Below are 26210 nucleotides of genomic sequence, written 5' to 3' on the forward strand. Positions count from 1 at the left end.
ATAAAAACCACACTTAACAATAATTGTCATACCCAAATAAAAAGGTAACCTTTTATTTTGATGGTCTATTTGTGTGTTAGTAGACTGTCTGCTTAATCTCTGTTGATATTGCTCCTTCGACATACATTTAACTGACTATAAGAAACTTTGCAAGTACATGTCAACTTACACTAACCCTAACCCCAACCTAACAGTCTACTTATAATCTAATGAGAATAAGTTGGCATGTAGATGCAATGTAACTTAAATTCAACAAACGGACCATCAAAACAAAATGTGACCTAAAAACTTACCCAAAATGCACAGGAAACACACAAAACAGGCAATCTGCTATCACTCACTCAAAAAATACAAAAACACCATGGCAATGACCCAGAACCCCTTAAAAGGTCTAGAAAAGCATTGTGTTACACATCTGAAAACCCTTGAAATAATAAGGAAAAAGCAATAACATCCACTTAGCAACTGTCAACCACTTAGGGACCATACTAACTATGACACCGAACACCTTATGGCACCCAGAACACACCCAGAGCCTCTATACCATAGGTCTCAAACTGGATTCGTGGAGAGCCACAGATCTGCACAGTTTTGCTCCAACCCTAATCAAACACTACTGATGCAACTAGTGAAAGTGTTCAAGACTCTTTTGAACGCCTCGATTATTTGGATCAGCTGTGTTTGATAGGGTCGAATCAAAACTGTGCAGAGCTGCGACCCTCCAGGAATTGAGTTTGAGACCTATGCTCTATAGTATCTGTCCAGAACACCAAGAAATCAGACCAAGAAACCATTTAGAAATCATAAGATCCAGCCAAAACCCCAACAACTGTCCAAAAATAGTATCTAAAGCACATTGAAAACGCATGGGAATCAGTCAGAACACCCAAGCAAGCCCCTGGAATATATGGAAACCCCTTTTCAACCATCAGTACAGCTCTATAACAGTGACAGAATACCCAAGCAACCACCCAGAACATATGTTGATGATCCCGTGACCCAGAGCACACATTCTGTTAGCAACCATTAAGTACCTAGTACTACAACATCAAGTAGCCATCCAGAAAACCCTAAATAACCTGCCAACAACAGCATATAATACTTATAAACCATGTAGCAACCATCTAAAGTGGCCTTAAACGACTAAAAAACAATGCTATTATTTAAAATAAAATCCAGATCACATTGCGATGACCAAGAACATCTTTGCTTTAATCTAGAAGAGGGGTGCACAAACTCAGTCCTGGAGGGCAGGTGTCCTGCGTATTTTAGTTCTAACCCCAATTAAACACACATTAACCAGCTAATCAAGCTCTTTCTAGGTTTACTAAAACTTCCAGGCAGGTGTGTTGAAGAAAGTTGAAACTAAACTATGCCGGACATCGGCCCTTCAGGATCGAATTTGGACGACCCTGATCTAGAACAACCATACACTCGTTTATTGCCAACCTTTTTCATTGACTTAACCATTCCCATCAACTTGCAGCTTCTTGCTGGAGTCAGGTTGATCTTTTAGGGATAATTAGGGAGGAATTAAATTTCTAAAGAAAAACAGGAATATCCTGTATCCACTCAGTTATTTCCATCACATATTTTGCCCACGTAGCCATTTTGTAAATGACTTTGCTGAGCAGTTTTGCATATCCCAGATTAAGCTCCAGCCATCTCCTGCTGAGCTGTGGTGTTGTGCGAGGTAGCGGTGCGTCCTAAGAAGTACTGGCTCTGTTCACACACACCCCCGCTCTTCTCGATAAGAGGTGAGGCACATAAAAAACACCTCATCCGCCCCAGCAGCGCAGAGGGAATTAGCATACGTTAGTTGCCTGTGGGCTGAGATTATTGTTCTGTCTTAAATTCAATTTCTACTACCTCAGGACATGCTTCTGTACCAGGATTAACTCTCTGTGCATCAGTCACTCCGTGTCCTCAAAGGGACGCCGTCTTCAGCCTGGCTTTGTGGTTTGCATGTGACATGTTATCAGTCTGTACCTCATGGATCAGGTTTGAATGATTCGCGGACATGCCGGGAAACCGCTGTGTGCGTCAGAGGTGTTGAAGCTTAAATGATCACTGTGAACTCGACAGTCAGCACGCTGACATCTCTAGAATTCACCCATGTAATGGTGTCACTCTCTTGAGTGTTTCAGGTGTTGAAACGTTCTAATGTAGTTCTTGCATGATGCATAATCTCTAATTTCCTGTGATGGGTATTGAGACAGCAGGTGTGAGAGTGTTTGATGTGGGCAGGATGGTGTTTGGTAATGGATATGTTGGATGGTATAGATCAGAGTAAACATTCTACTGACATGTGATCTGCTGAGTTTCACTATGCAAATAGAGAACCTATTGATTGTGATTCAGTCAAACAACTCTGATGATGAACTATTCATTTGGTGAATCAACATCTGACTTGCTTTGTAAACTGAAAGTTGGTGGAATTTAAATCTGTATTATTACTGACCTATTGTTAGTCTCATGCTAGTCTCATCAAATGTGTCGTATGCCACTCTGTTTTAGATATGTCATGCTATCCAGGTGTATGAGCTGTAAATGGCCTCATACACAGTTTATTAAAGCAATGATGGTAACACTTTGGATTAGGTACCAATTCCCACTTCTAACTAGTGCCTAGCTGGTTATTAGTACTTACAAAGTATGTATTCTGCGTGGTCTTATTCTACACTCACTGTCTCACTGTCCACTTTATTAGGTACAGCTGTCCAACTTCTAGTTAACAGAAATTTCTAATCAGCTAATCACATGGCAGCAGCTTAATGCATTTAGGCATGTAGACATGGTCAAGACGATCTGCGGCAGTTCAAATCGAGCATTAGAATGGGGAAGGAAGGTGATTTACGTAACTTTGAACGTGTCAAGGTTGTTAGTGGGATCTACTGAGAATTTCACGCACAACCATCTCTTGGGTTTACAGAGAATGGTTCGAAAAAGAGAAAATATCCAGTGAGCGGCAGCTATGTTTGCGCAAATGCCTTGTTGATGCCAGAGGTCAGGGGAGAATTGCCAGACTGGTCCGAGCTGATAGAAAGGCAACAGTAATTCAAATAACCACTCCTCGTTACAACCAAGGTATGCAGAAGAGCATCTCTGAACACACAACACATTGAACCTTGAGGCGGATGAGCTACAGCAGCAGAAGACCACACCGGGTGCCACTCCTGTCAGCTAAGAACAGAAAACTGAGGCTACAATTTGCACAGGCTCACCAAAATTGGACAATAGAAGATTGGAAAAATATTGCCTGGTCTAATGAGTCAAGGGTCAGAATTTGGCATCAACAACATGAAAGCATTGATCCATCCTGCCTTGTATACATGATGCCATCATGTTAATATCAACTTAGGTGACTTAGGTAAAATGTTTATTAATAGCAAATTTCCATCACATTGTACCCTAAAATGTCACAATTGTACCTAAAAATGTGACCAAAAGGATTAGTGAATAACCAATCATCAATAATGATTTCTCATAACAGAGCAACAAATAATCGTATTAGAATCAGAATGAGTGAGACATAGAAAACAGTTAATTTGAAACGATTTTATATTTCCCTGCATTGCTGTTTATTGTATTATTAGTTGAATAAATACAGCCATTTTGCAAAAAACAAACAAACAAAAAAAACAAAAAAAAAACAACAACACAGATACCAATCTTTTGTACAATAGTGTACAGAACTTTTAAAATTAAAAAAGCAAGCACAGAGTGTCAGTGGAGCTTGCCTTCCTCTATACTGACACCTAATATATATGAATCCCTCAGCAGTTTCGGTATTTCTGCATTAAACGGGATGATAAAATGAGCGGTGACTCACCATATTGAAACTTGAAGACTTAACGGTATTAACTGAACTGAAGTTTATGAAGAGAAATGCGCTCTGATGGGTTCATCAGAGACTTATAAAGAAATAAAAGCATCCCCTGGGCTAAACTAAGCAGAAAAAAGTTTTATTGCCTACCTGAAGCGAATTTCACTTAAAAATGAATCTGTTTTTCTCACTGCAGAATCACAGTTTTATCTTGTTTAAATTCACTTATGCTATATAACAACTCATAACTCTGAACTAAAATATACCAACCTTATTTTACCCCCTCAACTTTGTAAGTTTTTCCCCGTCTAATGTTGGTTCTGCATCGCTGCTAACATGCTAATTGCTTTGCCACACTTGTGTTTTGACAGAAAGCTATGCTAACGTAGCACGCTAATTAATGGCTCTCTACATACAGCCTGCTTCAGACAAGAAATGGGTTTTGTCTGGCTCAGTTTGAAAGTTGAGAAGTTATTTGTGCCAAGAGAGACAGGTTTTGCTCCTGGGAGCTGCAGGTGCCCAGTAGCAGCTTCACAAAATGCCACAGTGGATCCTGAAAGTTTGTGTGTGTTTGTTGTGCCTCAGAGGAGCTAGTTATCTACCGCTTGCAGGCCGGTTCCTCTCGACCTCCCTCGGGCTGAGTGGCCCCGCGTAATTGAGTGCCACCTGAACGGTTGTTGTGAAAGGTGGGTTATCTGCCCACTTTAATCCCACAGGAGGACAGCACAAACCCTGAGGACTAGAGCCCAGTCTGTGACACAAAGCATTGTGGGAAGAGTCACATGGGAACACGGCTTTGAAGGCTTTAATGACTTGTGGTACCTAGTGATGGCTGAACTCATTATATTTGTTTTTCTTGTCCACAAGACTGTTCTGTAAATTAGTCACATGAGTAAAAGGATTATGTAAAACATGGGGAAAATGCTTTACGACATTTTTGAAACCAGCGTAATAGTTTACATCTGTGCATTAGGATGTTTGTGTTAAGTATGAGTGGATTAATAAAAATAAGTTTAGAGTTCATGTGAATCAGTTCAAATGATTATATGAAAAGAATGAAAGTTGTTCTGAGAATTGTGAAATTGACACCATTGCTTGGATCCAATTACAAACACTAATGAATAATTTTCCCACACATTTCTGAACATATTAGTTTTAATAACCAATTTCTAATGACTGATTTCTTTTATCTTTGTCATATGTTTTACTAGATATTTGTCAAAATGCTAGTATTCAGCTTAAAGTGCAATTGAAAGGTTAAACTTGGTTAATTAGGTTAACTATGGTAATTAGGCAAATCATTGTATAACAGTGCTTTATTCTGTAGAATATACAGTAGTGTAAGAGGGCTAATAATATCGACCTTAAAATGGTTATAAAAAAATGCTTGTATTCAAGCAGAAAAAACAAACAAATAAGACTTTCTCCAGAAGAAAAAATATTATAGGAAATACTGTGGAAAAATTCCTTGCTCCGTTCAACATAATTTGAGAAATTGTAAAATACTAATAATTTTGACTTAAACTGTATATATATAGTGTAGAAAATCATCTCTTGAAATACTTATTTGTTATTCAGCTTGAAATCAAATCACATTCCAAATAACTTTTTCAGTCTTTGAAATGTTTCTATAATCGTCTCCTAACCTTGCAACAACATTAACCCGAAGGTCTTTTAAAAGCTTGAGTGTAATGTGAATATGTAAAGGTTTTGATTTTCACTGTATGATGATTTTCTATAGGCACTATATACATACTAGATTTATTTATTAGTACTGCTTGTAAATGTATTGCATGTGTTTAAGCATAGTTTATATAAATATTTGCAATTAAAAATAATTTATAAATGAAGTAACTTATTTGCGGTAGAGAAAATGTAAATATTTTACATTTTAGAGTAATTATATTTTGAAAAGGTGAAATTATTAGTATTATTATCAGTAGTATATTAAATGTGATATTTAATGTAATATCAATTATAACGCAATACTACTAGTACATACAATATAAATCAAAATAATATGTTTGTTAAGAAAATGTACATTCACCGGCCACTTTATTAGGTACTCCTTAATAGTACTGGATTGGACCCAATTTTGGTTTCAAAACTGCCTTAATCCTTCGAGGCATTGATTCAACAAGGTACTGGAAATATTCCTCAGAGATTTTGGTCCATTTTGACATAATAGCATCACGCAGTAGCTGCAGATTTGTCGGCTTCACATCCATGATGCGAATCTCCCATTCCACCACATCCCAAAGTTGCTCTCTTGAATTGAGTTCTGGTGACTCTGGAGGCAACTTGAGTACAGTGAACTCATTGTCATGTCCAAGAAACCAGTCTGAAGGGATTCACGCTTTATGACATGGCATGTTATCCTGCTGGAGGTAGCCATCAGAAGCCACTGTGGTCATAAAGGGATGAACATGGTCAGCAACAATACTCAATAAGGCTGTGGCAATGACACGATGCTCAATTGGTACTAATGGTCCCAAATTGTGCCAAGAAAATATACCATAATATCCCTAAGAATTGCCGCTCACTGGGTATTTTTCTATTTTCGGACCTTTATGTAAAATATAGAGATGGTTGTGCATCAAAATCCTAGTAGATCAGCAATTTTTGAAATACTTAGACCAGCCCGTCTGGCACCAACAAACATGCCACGTTCAAAGCCACTTAAATCCCATTTCTTCTCCATTATGATGCTCAGTTTGATCTGCATCAGATCCTTTTGACCATGTCTACATGCTAAAATGCAATGAGTTGCTGCTATGTGATTGACTGATTAGAAATTTGCATTAACTTGCAGTTGGACAGGTGTACCTAATAAAGTGGCCGGTGATTGTACTGTATATTGCTTTTAATACTACACCATATGATTAATATTATTTTACCCTTACTCAAATATTTCAATTTTGTGACTGTAGCCCTGTAGTCCATCAGTCATGATCATCTTGCAGTGTTCTGCTGCAGCAGGATCAGTTGGTCTCCGTTGTGTTGGCCGGAGCCCAGTGAGTGTTTGTTTTCTGGTGTGGCTCCGACATGCCCTTCAGACGGCGTGCATCAGATTGCACTGTATCCTCATGCTGTTCAAAGAGACTCGTGCGGCACATTAACTTTCAGACAAGCTCAAGGACAAAAAAAAAAAACAGTGGAGAATGCTGAGAGTTCACTTTTCTCTTTCTTTGTATGTGTGTGTGTGTGTGTGCACTGACTGCTGATTTCTTGTCTGTTTCATGTACTGACCCTATGCTTTTGTCTTTGTTTGTTCTCTTGCAGACGAAACCTCACCAAACTTTCCCTGATTTTCAGTCACATGTTGGCCGAAATAAAAGCTATTTTTCCTGGTGGACAGTTCCAAGGAGACACATTTCGCATCACCAAGGCCGACGCTGCAGAATTTTGGAGAAGGTCATTTGGAGAAAAGTAAGTTTCGTCCCTTTTTCAGTTCAATCTGCCAAATAAAATCCTGACTTTTCAGTCTTGAATTATTGCACCACTCAATTCAAGCTGATTTTATGAACAGATTTATGTTTCTCTTCACATTTAAAATTTTACTGTACTCTTAAAAATAATAATAAAAATAAAAATTAATAAAATATGTAATGTTTAAAATAAATGTAGTTAAAATAAAAAAAATAAAATAAATAGAATTCAGTCATTCTAGAATTAAGATCATGTGAGAGTAATTTAGACACTTTTCACATAACCAAGGCAGATGTTGCCAACTTTTGAAGATCGTTTTTTGGCAAAATGTACGTTTTCGTCCTGTTTCCAAATGCATCTGCCAAATCAGATCGAGTCTTTCCAGTCTTTCATTACAGCTCCAATCAATTAAGGCTCTTTGTCATGGATAACTGCTTTTTCTCTCCTCCATTTAGCAGCGAGTAAGTGGGGTGAACTGTCTGGTCATGTGCTCAAGTGTGATTTAGCATAAATCTGCACACCAAACTAGACACAAAAATGCCTTTCCTAACTGCTTTAGTCAGCATTTGTGAGGTGAAGGTCATCGGTTAGTTGTTTTTTCAGGCCAATTAAGAGCATTAAATTGAAAGTCAAGCCATCAGTCGATCCTCAAATTACAGAAATAACACTGAAGGGCTGATGATCTTCCTCTATAGCCTATGCAAACAGCCCTCTATCCTGAAATATGAGGTTTCTCCGAGGGCTTAACCAGTCTGGGCTTGTTTGCTGAGAAGAGTTTCAGTTTAGACCGAGGTGATTGTGGCAGTTTATACTATAGTTGAGGAGTTAGATTGGCTTGGGGAATTTTTATATAGCAGTGTGAGTAGTGAGTACCCAGGAAAACAAAAAACTGGAAAGGTTTATACTATAGTTGCACTATTAACTCTTAATCACATGATCAGATTTTCACAGCTCCTCATTCAAGATCATTTATTCAAGAGATTTGTACAAAAACGCTGATTCATCCAGTAATGAAATTAGAGAAGTCTTTAAGTCATTACCCTCATGTGTGCCAGGGAAAAATAAAACCAGGAAAAGTTTACAATATAGTGGCATGATTAACTGTTAATCACATGATCAGATCATTACAGCTCCTCATTCAAGAGATTTGTTCAAAAACGCTAATTCATCCTGTAAATAAAGTTAATGGTATTTGAGTCAGTACCCACAGCTGTGTCAGGGAAAGTAAAAATCTGGAAAAGTTTACAATATAGCTGCATGATTAACTGTTAATCACATGATCAGATTATCAGAGCTCCTCATTCAAGATCATTCATTCAATAGATTTTTTCAAAAACGCTGATTCATCCAGTAATGAAATTAGTAAAGTCTTTGAACAATTTATTTAAATATTTTGTAGTTGTTTGTTTATTTATTTGTATAGTTTAAGAATCTTTCCAAGGTTAAGGTTTATGCATTTAATGAAACTTAAATACATAATAAAACAGTAAATATTTAAAAAAAGATAATATTTATATTATAATTTAATTACCTCATAGTTGAAACAAGATGTAGCACATACACAGAATATTTTTTGAAAGAAGCCAGAACAATTATTTAGTAACTTAAGGCTGTAGCATTACTAGTGAATATTTTACACATATTTATAACTCAGTTTTTATAGAATATAAAGAATACTTTCTCTGGCACTAAAAATGAACACCCTGTGGGATAAGTTATCTAGATAATGTTATGTTTTATGTTTTGTTATATGTTATGTTTTTAAAATACATTAAAATAGATGATATTCAAGAGATTTGTTTAAAAGCACTGATTCATCCAGTAATTTGTGAAGTCTTTACGAGCAAGTCATTGAATCATTCATTAAATATTTTTTATTGTTTATATATTTATATGTATTTTTAGAATTTTTGCACGTTTAAAATTGACATATTTTAACGAAACTTAAATATGTAATAAAAAGTAAATATCTCATAGTCAAAACAAGTAATAGCATACACATACAAAACAAAAAATTACATCCTCTGGCATCAAAAACGAACATCGTGTGGGCTAATTTATCTAGATAATGTTATGTTATATTAAATGTTTTGCTATGTGCTGTTATTATAATATATTATATTATTGAGATTTGTTCAAAAATGCTGATTCATCCACGCTGTAAAAAAAAATCACATAAAAAATATTACAATTGGGGAATACTCATCCTTGTTGAAGGAACTGTGGGGTAAAAGTGGCACATCATTTGCATATATTCTGACAGTTTTTATGAAATGGTACACTCCGCCATCAATTATATTATTGATCTTCATATTGCTAGATCATTTAAAGTATTTTATCTAGGAGCTATTACTATTAAATTTCAAAAATGAAGATAGATATCTATTTAAGATATTTTTGACATCAAGTAAAAAAGCTATAACTCGGAAATGGTAAAAAGAAGACCCAACAACTAAAGATGAATGATTCAAACTTATAGCAGAAGTTGAGGAAATGGAAAAAATGACACTTGCACTTTGATTACATTTAGAGATCTTTGAAAAGAAATACAGTAAATGGCTGGCTTTCTCCACAATGACAGTATAATTATCTAAAATTGAACATTTACATAATTCTAGAGGTTATGCATCATTATGAAAATATGTTTTCACAATCTTTTATTATATTTTATTTTATATTTATTTATTTATTTATTTATTTTGATGAGGTTAATTTAATATTTATATATATGTATGTATATTAATATAGATGTGTGGAATGGATTATTTGCTTATATACGTATATATGTATGCATGTGTATATATATATTTATGTATATATATGTATTATTATTTTTTATTTGTTTGTTTTGTTCTCACTGGTTATACGTTTCTAAAAATCAATAAAAACTAAGTAAAAAAAAAAAAAAGAAAAAAAACTGAAATAATAGCTGTTAAATTAAAGAAGTTTACCGTAACAATATATAACAATAATATACGTTAAATTACAGAAATGTCCTGAAATTTAAATTTCCATTAAATTCCTGTAATTCAAAGTCTGATATTGTAAGTTTTTTATTGTTTATATATTTAAATTTTTTTCAGAATCTGTTGAGGTTTTAAAGTTAGCAATGAAACTCAAATACATATTCTTTTAGTTAAAACAAGTATAGCAAATGCACACAGTATATGTTTTAAGAGAAATCTGAGGCCATATTCAGTAGCATAAGGCTGTTGCGTTAGTAGTGAATATTTTAAACATATTTATAATTTAGTTTTCAAAGAACAAAAAGAATACATTCTCTGGCACCAAAATAAACACTGTGTGGGCTAATTTATCTAGATAATGTTAGGTTTTAATATATTAAAATATATTGTATTATAGTAATTTTGTGTTACATTTCTTTAAATTTTGAATTATATTTTGCTTTTATTAATTCCTTTAAGAACAACTTGAATAATCACAATGTTTTTAGTGGCTGTGCTTTCTGAACACAAGAACATGGCAATTAGTCACCTAGCCTACAATCTGCAAATCCCTGCTGTGTTACTGTTGCTGCTGCTTGCTGTAAGAGACTCAAATTTTGATCCTATTAGTTTGAGGACTAAAAAGCTTATTTTAATTGCCTCCCCTGATAAGAGAAAGAAGAAAAAAATAAATAAAGTAATAATGTGGACGCAAGCTGATTTTCCATTCCAAGCACAGATCGTCTGATCTTTAAGAGCTTCGCAGATTGCCATGTTTAATTCATTTGCTATCTCTGCGGCTGCTGCATATTTCATCTTTCAGTAAAGCGGTGGGTTAAAGGAAGTGTGAATGGGACAGAAAGGCCTGGTAATGGCACAGGTGTGATCAGCTAGAGCAGGAGAAGGGAATAGAGATTGAGAGACTGGAAAAGACCAGCACGGTCTCTAGTGTGTATCGAGTTACTGCTCTGATATATATTATAGATTATTATAAAGGTCTACTTCCCGCTCTGTGCAGAGGAAGTGCGCATGAGTCATTGATACGAGAAACAGAGCAGCCTGGCTTTAGCTCTTTTCTATCTCTGTTTCTGTCTCTGTCAGTGTGGAAATGAAAAACTCAGCATCTTCCCTATATCATCAATCAATGAAGAAGTAAAGCGCAGACATGCAGACTGATACTAGGTGAAGGTATACAGGCATCTTTTTGTGCATCAAGATAAATGAACTTGTTTAACTTGTTTCTAAAACAAATTTCCAGATCAATCTAATTTTCAGATCAATTGAAGTGTGATTTTGGACATTTTTTTGGTCAAAAATGCTTAAAATTATTAGTGTTTTGTTTCTGTTAATATATATTTACGCAAAAGAAGAAAAAAATTACCAAAAAAATTTCGAGAAAGATTTATCATTGTTTTTTGACTGCTTTTAATTAAAAAAGTTTTTATTATTTTATATTATTATCATTTTTATTATTACTTATTTAATATTAGATTTTTTTTAATCCTGATAGAACTTTTGTAATTTTATTTTGATTCACTTTTAGTGGGCAAAAGTTTATTATTATTATTGATAAATATATGCTTTGAGGGAATTGCTATTTTTTATTTAAATCATTTAAATTTAAATAATAATTTTTTTTACTTTTGTATTTTTAATAAATAGTGTTTTTGAACATTATATCGATCAAATAAGTATTAAAAAGATTTTACATTTTCAGCATTAGAAGTGGTTTTGGCATTTTGACAGGTTCTTGCTTCAATTCCTTTAGTGTTTTGTCTCATATAGTGACAAAAAAGTCGCCAAAAATATTTTCAAGAAAGATTTATTATTGTTTATTGACTATTACTTTTAGTGGAAAAAAAGTTTTTTTTTATTATTTATAAATCTCTGCTATTAGGAAATTACTATTTTATTTTATTTTATTTTAAATATTTTTATTTAACAATACATTTTTTATGCTGATAAACTTTTGTCATTTTATTTTCAAATAAACAGTGTTCCTGAACATTATATTGATCAAATAATTATTAAAAAAGGATTTTTAAATTTCTAGGTCTTTAGAAGTGAGTGACTTTGACAGGTCCTTGCTTTAAATTTTTTTAGTGTTTTGTTTCATATAGTGTTAAAAAAGAAAAAAAATATGTAAAAAAATATTTTCAAGAAAAAATATTATTGTTTATTGTCTTTTAGTGGACAAAAGATTATTATTATTATTATTATTATTATTATTATTATTATTATTTATAAATATATGCTATGAGGAAATTACTATTTTTATTTAAATAGTTTTATTTATTCAAATTTTTATGCTGATAAACTTTTGTCATTTTCATTTCAAATAAACAATATTTTTGAACATTATTTTGATCAAATAATTATTAAAAATATTGTTAATTTCCAGGTCATTAGACACGAGTCATTTTGACAGGATCTTGCTTTAATTCTTTTAGTGTTTTGTTTCATATAGTGACAAAGAAATTCACCCAAAAATATTTAAAAAAAGATTTATTATTGTTTATTGACTATTACTTTTAGTGGGCAAAAGTTTATTATTATTATTGATAAATACATGCTATGAGAAAATAACCATTTATTTGACAACCATCAAATTAACCATGTTTTTGAACATTACATCAATCAAATAATTATTAAAAAGTATCCCTGTTTTTACAAAAATATTAAAAAGCTGCTCAAATCAAAATGCTCATTGATTAAATTGTTATTTGTTATAAATGTTTATACAGAAATAGTTATTCAATTTATTTGTTCAAATCTAGTTTTTTATTATTTTAAATCTAAATTCTACATTAAATACTTTTTTTATTTTCTAAATTCTTTTAATAATAAGGGCGAAGCAGTGGCGCAGTAGGTAGTGCAGTCGCCTCACAGCAAGAAGGTCGCTGGGTTGCTGGTTCGAGCCTCGGCTCAGTTGATGTTTCTGTCTGTGTTACATGTTCTCCTTGTATTCGTGTGGGTTTCCTCCGGGTGCTCCGGTTTCCCCCGGCATGCGGTACTGACATGCGGTACAGGTGTTTTGGGTAGACTAAATTGTCCATAGTGTATGAGTATGTGTATGTGTGGATGTTTCCCAGAGATGGGTTGCGGCCGGAAGGGCATCCGCTGCGTAAAACTTGCTGGATAAGTTGGTGGTTCATTCCGCTGTGGCGACCCCAGATTAATAAAAGCTGCGTAAAACTTGCTGGATAAGTTGGTGGTTCAATCCGCTGTGGCGACCCCAGATTAATAAAAGCTGCGTAAAACTTGCTGGATAAGTTGGTGGTTCATTCCGTTGTGACGACCCCGGATTAATAAAGGGACTAAGCCGACAAGAAAATGAATGAATAATAATAATAATAATAATAATAATAATAATATAATAATAATAATAATAATAATAATGGCGTCAGTGATGGGTTGCATCTGGAAGGGCATCCGCTGCGTAAACATATAAATTGGCATTAATTGGCAGTTCATTCCACTGTGGCGACCCCTGATTAATAAAGGGACTAAGCAGAAAATAAAGAGAATAATAATAATAATAATAATAATAATAATAATAATAATAATAATAATAATAATAATAATAATAATAATAATAATACTTTATTTAGCATATATAAAAAGTGACAGTAAAAACATTCACAATTTAATGTCATTTTATTTCAAATAAGTTCTGTTATTTTAACTTTGTGTAAAGAATGCTTCAAATGCACCAGTGAAATGGATGTCCAAAAAAATGAAAGTGAATAAAAAGCAAAAGTCTAGGGGGGGGGAAATACTTGTATAAAAAATAAAGATGATTTCAGAGGGCTCTAAAAACCTTTTCAGAGCCATGTTGTGCATTAAGAGAGACAAATTGGTTAAAATAGTGAATCCGAGTGCCTGCTCTAGGCCGATTGGGCTGTGTGATAATCCCCTGTGCTATCAGAGTAAAATCAGCAAGTGCATTATATTTAATTCACTAAACAGCTGCCGCCCGAATAAGACAAAAAACAGGCAACTCATGCTGGCCTTCATAAACTCTGCTCTACAGTTAAACGTGAGTTTAAAGTCCTGCTGGACAGTAGTGAGGTTAATAAGGAAAAATAAGCTTGAAAACAAATCTCCAACAGCGAATCAGCAGGACATTTATATGAACTGATAATGAGAAAATGGTGAGCAAGACTTCCTGCTGCCGCTGCAGAGGAGGAGGATGTAGTATGTAAATCTCTCTTTTTTTTCTTCTTCTTTCCCTTCATTATATATTCTTCACCTGGGCGGGGTTAGTCTATACACTGTAGTGGTAAAGTGAGCTGAGAAAAATGTTCACATGAAAGGCGGAGGCGACTTCACGTTTCTTCCATTCTCTGGTTACTCTGAGTAAAAGCATTATATTCCATTATCGAGAGATAGAGAGAACATAAGGTCTGATATTATTATCTTTCTAGTCTCAGAGCAAACCGACCCGCTGGATGAATTACTGTCTTGTTTTCATGAGACAGTTTACAGAATTCATCTAGTGATATCTTGGCAGTGCATGTGTGCTACAGTATATACAACAAAGTTATATATTGTATACAATGATTTACAATAAAATAATTTTATTATGAAGAGATGTTTTTTACATGGTTTACCATGATATTTGATGATTATTTTTTTAGTTTACATAGTGTATATTATTTCTTAGTGTACAATAGATTTACCATAGGTTGATTGCACTGTCAGAATTAAAGGTAGAGCTGTCACTGGGGTGGTACCTTTTTGAAGTCACAATTATTAGCCCCCCTGAATTATTGGCCCCACTGTTTATTTTTTTCCCAATGTCTGTTTAATAGAGAGCTGATTTTTTCTAACACTTTTCTAAACATAATAGTTTTAATAACTTATTCTTAATTTATCTTGGCCATGATGACAGTAAATAATATTTTACTAGATCTTTTTTGAGACACTTCTTTACAGCTTAAAGTGGCATTTAAAGGCTCAAGTAGGTTAATTACATTAACTAGGCAGGATAGGGTAATTAGGCAAGTTATTGTATAATGATTATTTGTTCTGTATACAATTGAAAACAAATATTGCTTAAAGGGGCTAATCATTTTGACCTTAAAATGATCTTTATTAAATTAAAAACTTTTTTTATTCTAGCTGAAATAAAACAAATAAGACTTGCTCCAGAAGAAAAAATAATATCATTATTACATATAATAATATATACCTTTGAGGTACCAATATATACCCTTTAAGTACAAATATGTAACTTTTGAAAAGGTACCACACCAGTGACTGCTCTTGTACCTTTTTTTCAGAGTTAAGATAATTAAAATATATTTACAATAGATTATTTCTTAGTGTACAATAGTGTAACATTCCACATTTTTCCAGCAAAATGTGTTTAAAAAAGCATAAAACTGCAAGTCACACTTACATAAATACATAAAATCTAATTATTTTTAATTAAGATGAGATTTTTATTTTTTATTTTATTTTTTTTTACATTTAAATGTTCTGAATCTGATACAAAATTTTTGAGGGACTTAAAAGTGTCAAGGTGGCGTAATATCTTGTTATCATAACGAAGATAAAGAAACATCATTAAAATAATACAAATACTAAAAAAAAATAGTTGAGCATAATATTTGATGATTATTTCTCAGTGTACATATTGTATATCATTTATTAGTGTACAATAGTACTTTACTGTCTTTACAATAGATTTAAATATATTCACAATAGTTTTTTCCTAATGTTTTCCCCAAGTTGGTGTTGGTTTCCTGCGGGTGCTTTGGTTTCCCCCACAAGTCCAAAGAAAGACTGTAGTTGAATTGGGTAAGCTTTACCAGTATAGGTGAATTGTATGTGCGTGAATGGAATATGCTGAATAAGTTGGCGGTTCATTCTGCTGCGTCAACCCCAGATTAATAAAGGGAATAAGCCAAAAGAAAATGAATGACTGATTATTTCCTAGTGTGTACATTCATCATTTTTTTTCAGCAAAATGTGTTTACAAAAAGCATAAAAATGCAATTCACACTCGTACAAATACATACAATCAAATTATTTTGATTAGTGATTAAGATGAGATTTTTTTTTTTTTTTTTTTTACATTTTAAAACGTTCTGAATCTGAGTTTTTTTGAGGGACTTAAAAGTGTCAAGGTTACAGTGTTATCATAAAAAAGATAAAGAAACATCATAAAAAGAATACAAATACTGAAAAAAGTATCTGTTTCTTTTTTTATTTAAATTTAAATTAATTTAATCAATTTATTCCTGAAAAAATTTAAATGTTGGTTATTGGTACTATTTTTGTTTTGTTTTTAAAGGAAGTCTTTCTACTCGCTAAAGCTGCATTTATTAGAACAAATCTCAGTAAAAACTGAAATGTTGTGAAATCTTAAAGCTTTTAAAATGAGATTTTTTTACTCACTCGGCAGCAAACCGCCCCATGGACTTTCAGCATGCACTGGGGTGGTTTGCTGCCGAGTGTGACGCGGCTGGGATGAGAATCAGCACCTTCAAGTCCGAGGCCATGGTGCTTCCCCTGAAAAAGGTGGTTTGCCATCTCCAGGTTGGAGGAAAGTCCTTACCCCAGGTGGAGGAGTTTAAGTATCTCGGGTTTTGTTCACGAGTGAGGGAAGGATGGAACCTGAGATTGACAGGTGGATTGGTGCAGCGGCAGCAGTAATGCAGTCGATGTACCGGTCCGTTGTGGTGAAGAAGGAGCTGAGCCGAAAGGCAAAGCTCTCGATTTACCGGTCAATCTATGTTCCTACTCTTACCTATGGTCATAAGCTTTGGGTCATGACTGAAAGGGCAAGATCTCGGACACAAGCGGCTGAAATGAGCTTCCTTCGAAGGGTGGCAGGGCGCACTCTTATGGATAGGATGAGGAGCTCTGACATCCGGGAGGGGCTCGGAGTATAGCCGTTGCTCCTCCACATCGAGAGAAGTCAGCTGAGGTGGCTCAGGCATCTCTTTCGGATGCCTCCTGGATGCCTACCTAGGAAGGTGTTCCAGGCATGTCCCACCGGGAGGAGGCCTCGGGGAAGACCCAGGACACGCTGGATTGACTATGTCTCTCCGCTGGCCTGGGAACGCCTCGGGATCCCCCCGGAGGAGCTGGAGGAAATGTTTGGGGGGAGGAAAGTCTGGGGTTCTCTCCTAAGACTGCTGCCCCTGCGACCCGGCCCCAGAAAAGCAGCATAAATTAAGTTAATGAATGATTTTTTTTTTAATTAAACTAAATGTCATTTTCATTACAAATACAAAGCAAAGCAAAACAATTTATTCACTTTCAAGTGGTTCTAAACCCTTTATGAGTTTCTTTATTCTATTGAAGATATTTTAAAGAGTAAATAATGACAAAATATTATTTTATTTATTCATATTTTGGTAAAAACGGCTCCATTAATATTTTTCTATACACTTTGATAATTTTTTATTTTTTATTTTGATTTTTTGAATTTTTTACATACTCATCATACATATATATATATATATATATATATATATATATATATATATATATATATATATATATATATTTGAACATTTTGAAGGAATATGTCCATAGATTTAACATTATTTTGTGGTCCTATTAGTTTACTTTTATATTTATTCAGTTTTATTTCCACATTATATCTGTAAATCCATTGTTTATGTCTGGATCCTGCACTTCAGCCTGTGTTTTCACAGACATCATAGTGGCCTGTCTTCTTAAAGCCTGTTTAAATTGATGCAGAATTCTGCTTTGTGACACCATCACTCTGACTTTCCACCCCTCCGCTCATTTATTTATTGGCAGGATGGCATTATTCGTGCGCCTCTACCTGTCCTGCTTCAGTAATTGGCAGGGACAGGATCTGTAATGAGCTTCTTTTTGTGTTGTCTACTGAGAGATGCCCTCAGCCCATTAAAAAGTCCTCCTTAATTAAGGGGTCAGCTATTCTAATAAATGTAATTAAACTGGATCCAGTCGTTCTTCATACGTCCATCACTGATCCAAGCTCAACTCTGCCATCCGGTTACTTGATGTGAAATTGGAAACAAATAAATGATTTATAAGACTCAGTACGTCTGACTTGTTTTGAGGGAATCTGGCATACAGTAAGTTTGGGGTCAGTAAGATAAATTAAATGGTTTTAAAAGACACTTATTCTGCTGATTTAAAGTCAAAAAGTAAAATCCAAAGAAGCATGTGATACTGAAAACTGGAGTAATGATGCTGAAAATTAGTTTAAATCACAGAAATAAGTAAAATTTTCAACTACATTCAATAAGGAAACTGTTATTGTAATTTTAAATAATAATTAGTAGCTTTAATCATATTTTTGATCAAATAAATGCATCCTTGGTAAGCAAATTATGCTTCTTTTAAACTTTTTAGTGATCCCAAAGCTTGGACTGATAGTGTATGTATGGTATTTATAAGTCATCATTTTTATTTATCTGCCTTTCAGTAAGCTCTCCAGATTGATTCATCATTTTCTTTACTGCACTGACCAGCGTTTAGCAAGTTTATCAGAGGCCAGAGCCAGTTTCCTTATTGCTGCCAATGCATCAGCAGGTTTTCGCTGTGGCTGCTGATTAATACATATGCAAAACATATTTTTGCACTTGGAGAAAAATGGTCAGTTTCCAGTTTCTCTGCTGAACTGCAGTGTATTCATGCTGAACATGCATAATGCAAAACTTGTGACTTGATGGAAATGAGTTTGAATGCCGAGATGATAATTGCAGCTTAAGGAAAGTCTACAAATGACTTGAGTTGTCTCTGTGTTGTTGAACCAAGAAAACGACTTGAGTTGACTCTGTGTTAAACCAAGGGGATTTTGTCACTTATTTAATGTTAATGCATTCATTTCTGATAACTCATTTATGCTGAGCTCCAAAAATTGACAATAAGTGAAAACAGAGATATTTTCACAAAGGACAATAAGCTATAAATATGTAATACACTATTTTAATATCATATGAGGCCTTGAGATAAAGAACCATATACAGTAAGTCCATATTTTCAAATTTTGAGTAATAGTTTATTTTCTATTTGTATTGTGAAAATTATATTCCATATTTTTATGTTACTTGAAGATAGACAACAAACGCTTCTCAATTCTAAGGAGATAACAAGGATCAGTGTTAGTCTTAAAAATCAAAAGGTATTGTGATTTATATTTCTCAAATATGGAAGAACGGTATCCGCTTGTTAAGTGTGACGTCACGCGAAGCGGCTTCCGAGTCCAAGCGCTCTATTCAACTGAATGGGGAGACTCATGAAATAATAATAAACGTTTACAAAGCGATTTAATGCTTTCGAAAATCCCGATCGCAGTATATATGTCCATGCCTAATATCCCATGGCCAGAAAGTGATTATTTTTTTTATAAATTGTTACATTTTTGGTATTTGTTATGCAGCAAGCCCAGAGATTGTTGTGTACACTATGATTTTATATAAAATTAACTTTAATGTGTGATAGGAATAAATCGTGATCATAAACGAATGATTTCTCCACTCAAATGAATGTTTGGACCCGGAAACAGTATTACATACGTCACAAACACGTCACCACTTAACAAGCCGATATGTCCTGTTAGTGTGGAAAAACAGTATAACTCAATAATTCATCAAATCACTTTAAACCACTAAAGATCTGATTCATTCATCTTAATACAGTAACAGAAACTTCAAGTTAATGTTAAGCATTTCATTCATTCATTCATTCATTCATTCATTCATTCGTTTCCTTTTTGGCTTAGTCCTTTTATTAATCAGGGGTCACCTTATCCAGCATATGTTTTATGCAGCGGATGCCCTTCCAGCTGCCACCCAACACTGGGGGACACCTGTACACTTCTGCTGTTACACAGATACACCAGTTTAGTTTATTCAACTCACCTATACTTCATGTCTTTGGACTTGTGGGGGAAACTGGAGCACCCGGAGGAAACCCACGGATACACTGGGAGAACACGCAAACTCCACACAGAAATGCCAACTGACCCAGCTGGGCCTTGAACCAGCGACCTTGCTGTGAGGTGATTGTGCTACCCACTGTGCCACCATGCTGCTCCATGTTGAGCATTTTTTAAAGATTATTATTATTATTATTAATATTATTTAAAAACAGAAAATACAGTATGAACAATGTACAATACATAGAGCTTTACAGTACAGGCAATAACAATGAATAAATCAATCAATACTAAATAAAGGGCAGACATACATCATAGCTAAATATTGTAGTTTATTTAGAAATGTACACAGGTGCGTATATACTACTTCAAACTGTTTTCCGACATCTCACGATATAAATGAATATATAAACAAATACACAGTTTACACTAAACTGGTGAAAAATATGCACTGATACAGTTTTATTATATATGGTATACATGGTTTGGTTTATTTTGATAGGTTAACTGTTTTTGTGCGTTTTAGCACTCCTTAGCACGTTCAGAAATCGAGAGATCACTTCACATACATTTCTTCCACTCGCCTCTTATGTCTTTCTTTTTCTTTTCCTTTTCCTTCGCATGCACACATATAAAATTAGAATTTAATTGGTTCCTGTCATGGCAAAGTTAAATTGTCAAAGGCCATTCAGTTTCACATGATCATTTTGGGATCATGATTACATGCCGGTTTGTCTCATTATTTAAATTATTATATTGAAAACAATTGTGCTGTTTGATATTTTTGTATGTAAGGATATACAGTATTGTGGTTCAAACTTTTCATTAAACTTGTCCTACACTGTAAACCCTTATGTTGTCTTTACATAAACAATTGAGTAAAGTTGACTGAACATAGTTTTAGCAAAATTTAGCATTTTGGTCCTATTACTTAAAAATATGAGTTAATTTAACTTATGTACCATGAAATGCATAAACTTAAGATTTCAAGTGTAGTGAGCTCAAAATCATAATTAATCCTTTGAAAAAAAAGCTTATTTTCACAAATGTAGTATTGACTGTAAAATTCTAATATGTGCAACCTTAAGTGCTTGGTCTTTTTTTTAAATCAGAAAACAAATGGCTTCAGGTATAATTATTCATCTTAATTTGAATAAATGGCAACTTATTTTTTTGTTTAAACTGTATTTAAACATTTTTTCATAGTATATTATTACACACACTGAAAACTCTAAGTTGACTGAACCTAATAATTGAGTAAACTCATTGCCTCAATTTAATTGAGTAATGGAGTCACCTAAAACTTGCATATTTAAGTTTTTTTAACTTGCCGGTTTTGTAGACTATACATACATTGTTACTTAAATATGCAAGTTTTAGGAGACTCCGTTACTCAATTAAATTAAGGCAACGAGTTTACTCAATCAATTTAGTTTAGTCAACTTATTAGTGTTTTCAGTGTACAACTATTGAACATTACACATTTTTGTCTTTTTTGATTCACTTCAAATGTTGACAACTATACGTGTTATTTTGTAGATTTTTTTTGGGCCCATTGTAATCATTTTTTTATTAATGACTGATGTTTTATTACATGAATGTTTTAACAGTAAAACATTTGAGAAATTAGTAAAACTGTGAATATATATATATATATATATATATATATATATATATATATATATATATATATATATATATATATATATATATAGTTTTACTGTGAACATATATAAAAAACTATAAAGTGTTTAAATTGAAGCATAACAAGAAAATATACGTATAAAAAATCTAATAATTATTGCTTCTAAATATAGATTTTATCTTTTTACTGTAAATTTTATTGTCCCCTTTTGGGGCAATTAATTATGCATCATTGTAGATTTACAACACATATCAGACCACACACTTCGGATAAACATTAAACAACATTTATAGTACTAAAAACAGCAACTACCTCTTTCCATTAAAATTCAGCAAATTGATCGCACAAGGAACAAATGAAAATTTAAATCTGTTGGTCCCTGCCAAAGGGACCCAATATCGAGATCCTGATATATCAGATGGAATCTGATGGGCTTCCTTTAACATCTGGCTTTCATACAAATAGGATAACCCTGGGATTTTTTCCCTTAATACTTTGCTGCAGGTATTTAAAACACTAAACAGCAAGTTCTTGTTTTATTATTGAAACCTCCATTCAAATTGGACAATTGGACTTTTCCATTAATAAACATTCTTATATAAGATAAAAATATTGTGTGAAGAAACTCAAAAATCTAATCCTAATCCACTATCCCAGTGAGTCATATAGGATGGGAATTGAAATGTTACCAACTTTTATTTAATAGCAATAGAAGTCAAGAGGAAGTCATCATTTAGATAATTGGTTAAACGTGTGTGCAAAAAGGTTTCTGTACATGTCGAGACGCAAAAGGTAGGCCACTGCCCTCTCTAATTATAAAGAAGCAAAGTTGATGCTCCTCATTAACCTGCTGCTCTGTCTGATTCCTCCACACCATTGTTTCGGCCATCTGTAGCTGACTCACTTCAGCTTTTTACTAATTAACAGGCTCTGATCCTCTTGCCAGTTTTGCTCACTTTACTTTTGCGTATTAATTCAGAACACTTTCTACTTGCAGAACTGGAAAAGCTTTGGATTTGTTTGGTCCTTAAAGGTCCTGTGAAGTGCTTTCAAATGTGTATTTTTTAACTTAATGTTTGAGGTAATCTCAACTGAAACACAAAGTGAGTGTGTGCCATCGAGTAGCTCATCGAGTTTCATTTTTATCACCGCTCTGCCAAGTGAGAGTTGTTAAGATCAAGCGCATCAACTGAAAAGCGAATGAGAGGCAACTTTGAGGAGGCACGGCATGTGAAATACTACAGAGCATTTAATTGGTCAAGATTTGAATAGAAACTGAAGTATGATCCATTTAGGTGGAAGTGACACACTGGAAGCTGTTGATGTTCATATTAAATGTTCATATCATCAATATGTTTTATATTTTCTACACATGAAATTTGTCAGTGTTTTGTAGCACACTAACTGATAGATATCTTTAAAACTAACAGACTGAAATTAACATAAAACTGTTTTCACTGGACCTTTAAGTTTATCACAGCAATGATTTTATGCCTGACCAAAAAGTAGCTCATGTCCAAACAAATCTTTACACACTAATTAAATGTTGTCTTTGATTGTTAGTGTGTAGTCATGAGTAAATTTATGTTTTAAATGGTTATTTATTTATTTATTTATTTAATTTATTTATTTAATTTACTTATTTATTTAATTATGTGTGTATGTATGAATGTATGTATTTATGTATGTATGTATGTATGTATGTATGTATGTATGTATGTATGTATGTATGTATGTATGTATGTATGTATGTATGTATGTATGTATGTATGGTATGTATGTATGTATTTATTTATTTATTTATTAATGTATTAATTAATTAATTAATTTTTTTTACTTATTTACTTATTTATGCTTTTACTCATTGAATTATTGATTAATGTATTTATTTGTTTATTGACTTTTTTATTTATTTGCTTGATTTATTTGTCTGTCTGTCTGTCTGTCTGTCTTTCTGTCTGTTCATTTATTTATTTACTTATTTATTTGTCTGTCTGTTTGTCTGCCTGTTTATTTACCTGTCCAGGAACTGCAGCTAGAAAATAGCAACTTTGCTAGAGCCCTTGCACAAAAATATTTCCTTTCGAGGTCAATGTATTGTTGTGCATGTTCTTGGCAAAATAAGCACATTTCTATTCAGAAATGGGTAAAATCAGGTGGCTGACACAATCAGAGTCTCAGATGAAGAGAATTCGATCCTGTTATTAGTGTGACAATCTCTTTTCTTGTCTCACCTAAAAGTGGCTTACAGTATGACTTCTGGAAGTGACCCCCAAATCAAAACTCATTGCTAAGAAACAGCAGCTTTGTGTTTGTCTTTTTTTATCACTTATTCAACACAATTTTTTTTTCTCACTTCTTTGCATTCTAGTGTCTGAAAGCGTTTGCTGGTCAAATTGTAACGGTCAGTGTTTATGAAACTGTTCTTTAGAGAAGTCGAAGTGTGTGGGTGGCTCTTTTCTCCACATGCTCTGCTATTTACCTCACGTCCTCCATTTTGTGGCTGTCAGAGAACAGCAGGGGAACATGTACGACAGCTTTTCAGAATGTGAATAAGAGTTTACAGTCAGCGACACAGATACTGTGAGAACTTGCGTTTTTAGTCATTGTGTCAGATGTGTTTTTAAAGATCGAGTGTTCTTGAGTGTCAGTATTTGAGGTCAATATGATGTTGGTTTTAGATGTTGGCTCGACGTTGGATTTTGGTCACTTTCCAACACAACCTAAAATCAACCAAATTTCAATGTCATTTAATGTCAGTATTAGACGTGAAAATAAAGTTGTCCTTAGACGCTGACATTGAATTTTGGTCACCTGACGTCACAACCTAATCACTGAAAAAAGTGTTGCATGCAGAACTGTTGCAAACAATTTATTTGTGTTGAATTTAAGCAAACTAATTAAGTTTATTAATGTTTAACTTAATTTGTTTGTTTAAACTCAGCCCAAAAATAAATAGTTTACAACCACTTAACGTAAAAAAAATTGAGTAAATCCAAGGAATCATTTTTGAATATTTTTTTTTCAGTGTAATATTTATGTCTTATGATGTTGTATGCATTCTGGGTATTGAAAATACACTTTAAAAGAAAACTGATTGAATTTTTACAGAAATGGTACTATATCACAATATATATCATTATCAGGATATGAGATAACTTATGCTCTCCTTAACCAGTTCCAAAATGGGGTTTTCACAGTCATCCCATATAACAGAACCATTTTAGTTTCCACATTGAAAAAACCTTTCAGTGAAGAATATTTAAAAGCAATCTGAAGAAGCTGTTTAGTACTGTAAATAACCTTTTGAAGAAAGGTTCCACTGATGATAAAGTGTCTTTATGGAACCATTGATGCAGGTAAAGAACTGTATAACAGTGTGTTTTAACAGTGTGTCTGATTCCGTCCATGTTTACACCCCTTAGCAATTAGAAGTTTTTCAAGGAGGATTTACTAGAATCTAATCCCAGTCTGTATTTGTGTGGTTCCAGAACAATAGTGCCATGGAAAATGTTCCGGCAGTGCCTTCACGACGTGCACCCCATCAGCTCGGGGTTGGAGGCCATGGCTCTGAAATCCACCATCGACCTCACCTGCAATGACTACATCTCTGTTTTTGAGTTTGACATCTTCACTCGTCTTTTTCAGGTAACAACCTGTCACTTGGATTAAATCTCTTTTCAAAAACTCATGTTAAAAACAACACTGGTGGCTGTTATGTGAACTACAGAAAGCAACTTGCTTGAGATTTGCACTCATGTACATGTAACATACAAGAACATGAACATGATACCCAGATACACTCATGGCAAAGTAATTGTGAGAAGTAGAAAAATGGAAATGTCTTTTTCCTGTGATAAACTGATAACAAACATCCAGATACCAAATAAAACTAAATATAGGCTTTAAGAAGTGTGTAAAAGTGCCACATCCTCCACAAAAAAAGTCAATCTACAGGCTTTATAAGACAATCTAAGTCACAGAAGATCTCGTTTTTATAGTTTTTGGATTGATCAGTGAAAATTATTACACATTGCGCCTTCAAATGTCAGCTGCCTTCTGCCAATGTTAATAATGAAAGTGATAGCAAAGGATCACCCTTGTTTTTTCCACTCTGTCTCCAGCGTGGGTTGATTTACTCATTCTGAGGAGAAACCTTGTACATAAATGTCCCATAGATAACCACGATTAATTCGAACACATCAAAAGCGTGTTTTATAACATTGCGTCTAATGGAAAAACAGCGCTAACACTGGGGATCACCTCTGTGAAGGAGTGTAGAGTAGGAGGTTTGTATTACGCAGAGGAATCCCTTAGTTTGAAAAACTTACTTCATCTTTAACCACAACACACATGCTTTTATAAACCTGTGTTTGCACAAGCTTTGTTACGCACCGGCTGCAAAACACCCACTTTTCTTTTCCTGCCTACGTTCTGCTGCAAAAATACTAATATTCCCATAAATGTGCTGGA

The 26210-nt window shown here is 33.8% G+C and overlaps 1 protein-coding gene across 2 annotated transcripts in view; it reads left to right on the forward strand.

Moving 5' to 3' along the window:
• Positions 1–26210, forward strand: part of cblb (Cbl proto-oncogene B, E3 ubiquitin protein ligase) — a 146879-nt gene that overhangs the window by 58933 nt on the left and 61736 nt on the right. For both annotated transcript variants that reach the window (XR_012386398.1, XM_073914915.1), the window contains exons 4-5: positions 7109–7255; positions 25229–25385. Coding sequence is in view for 1 of the 2 variants with exons in the window: in XM_073914915.1 (XP_073771016.1) it covers positions 7109–7255; positions 25229–25385 (304 nt within the window). In the remaining variant the exon portion in view is untranslated. The remainder of the gene's footprint in view (positions 1–7108; positions 7256–25228; positions 25386–26210) is intronic.

Source organism: Danio rerio, chromosome 10 (genome assembly GCF_049306965.1).
Source record: "Danio rerio strain Tuebingen ecotype United States chromosome 10, GRCz12tu, whole genome shotgun sequence".
Classification (NCBI taxonomy): domain Eukaryota; kingdom Metazoa; phylum Chordata; class Actinopteri; order Cypriniformes; family Danionidae; genus Danio; species Danio rerio.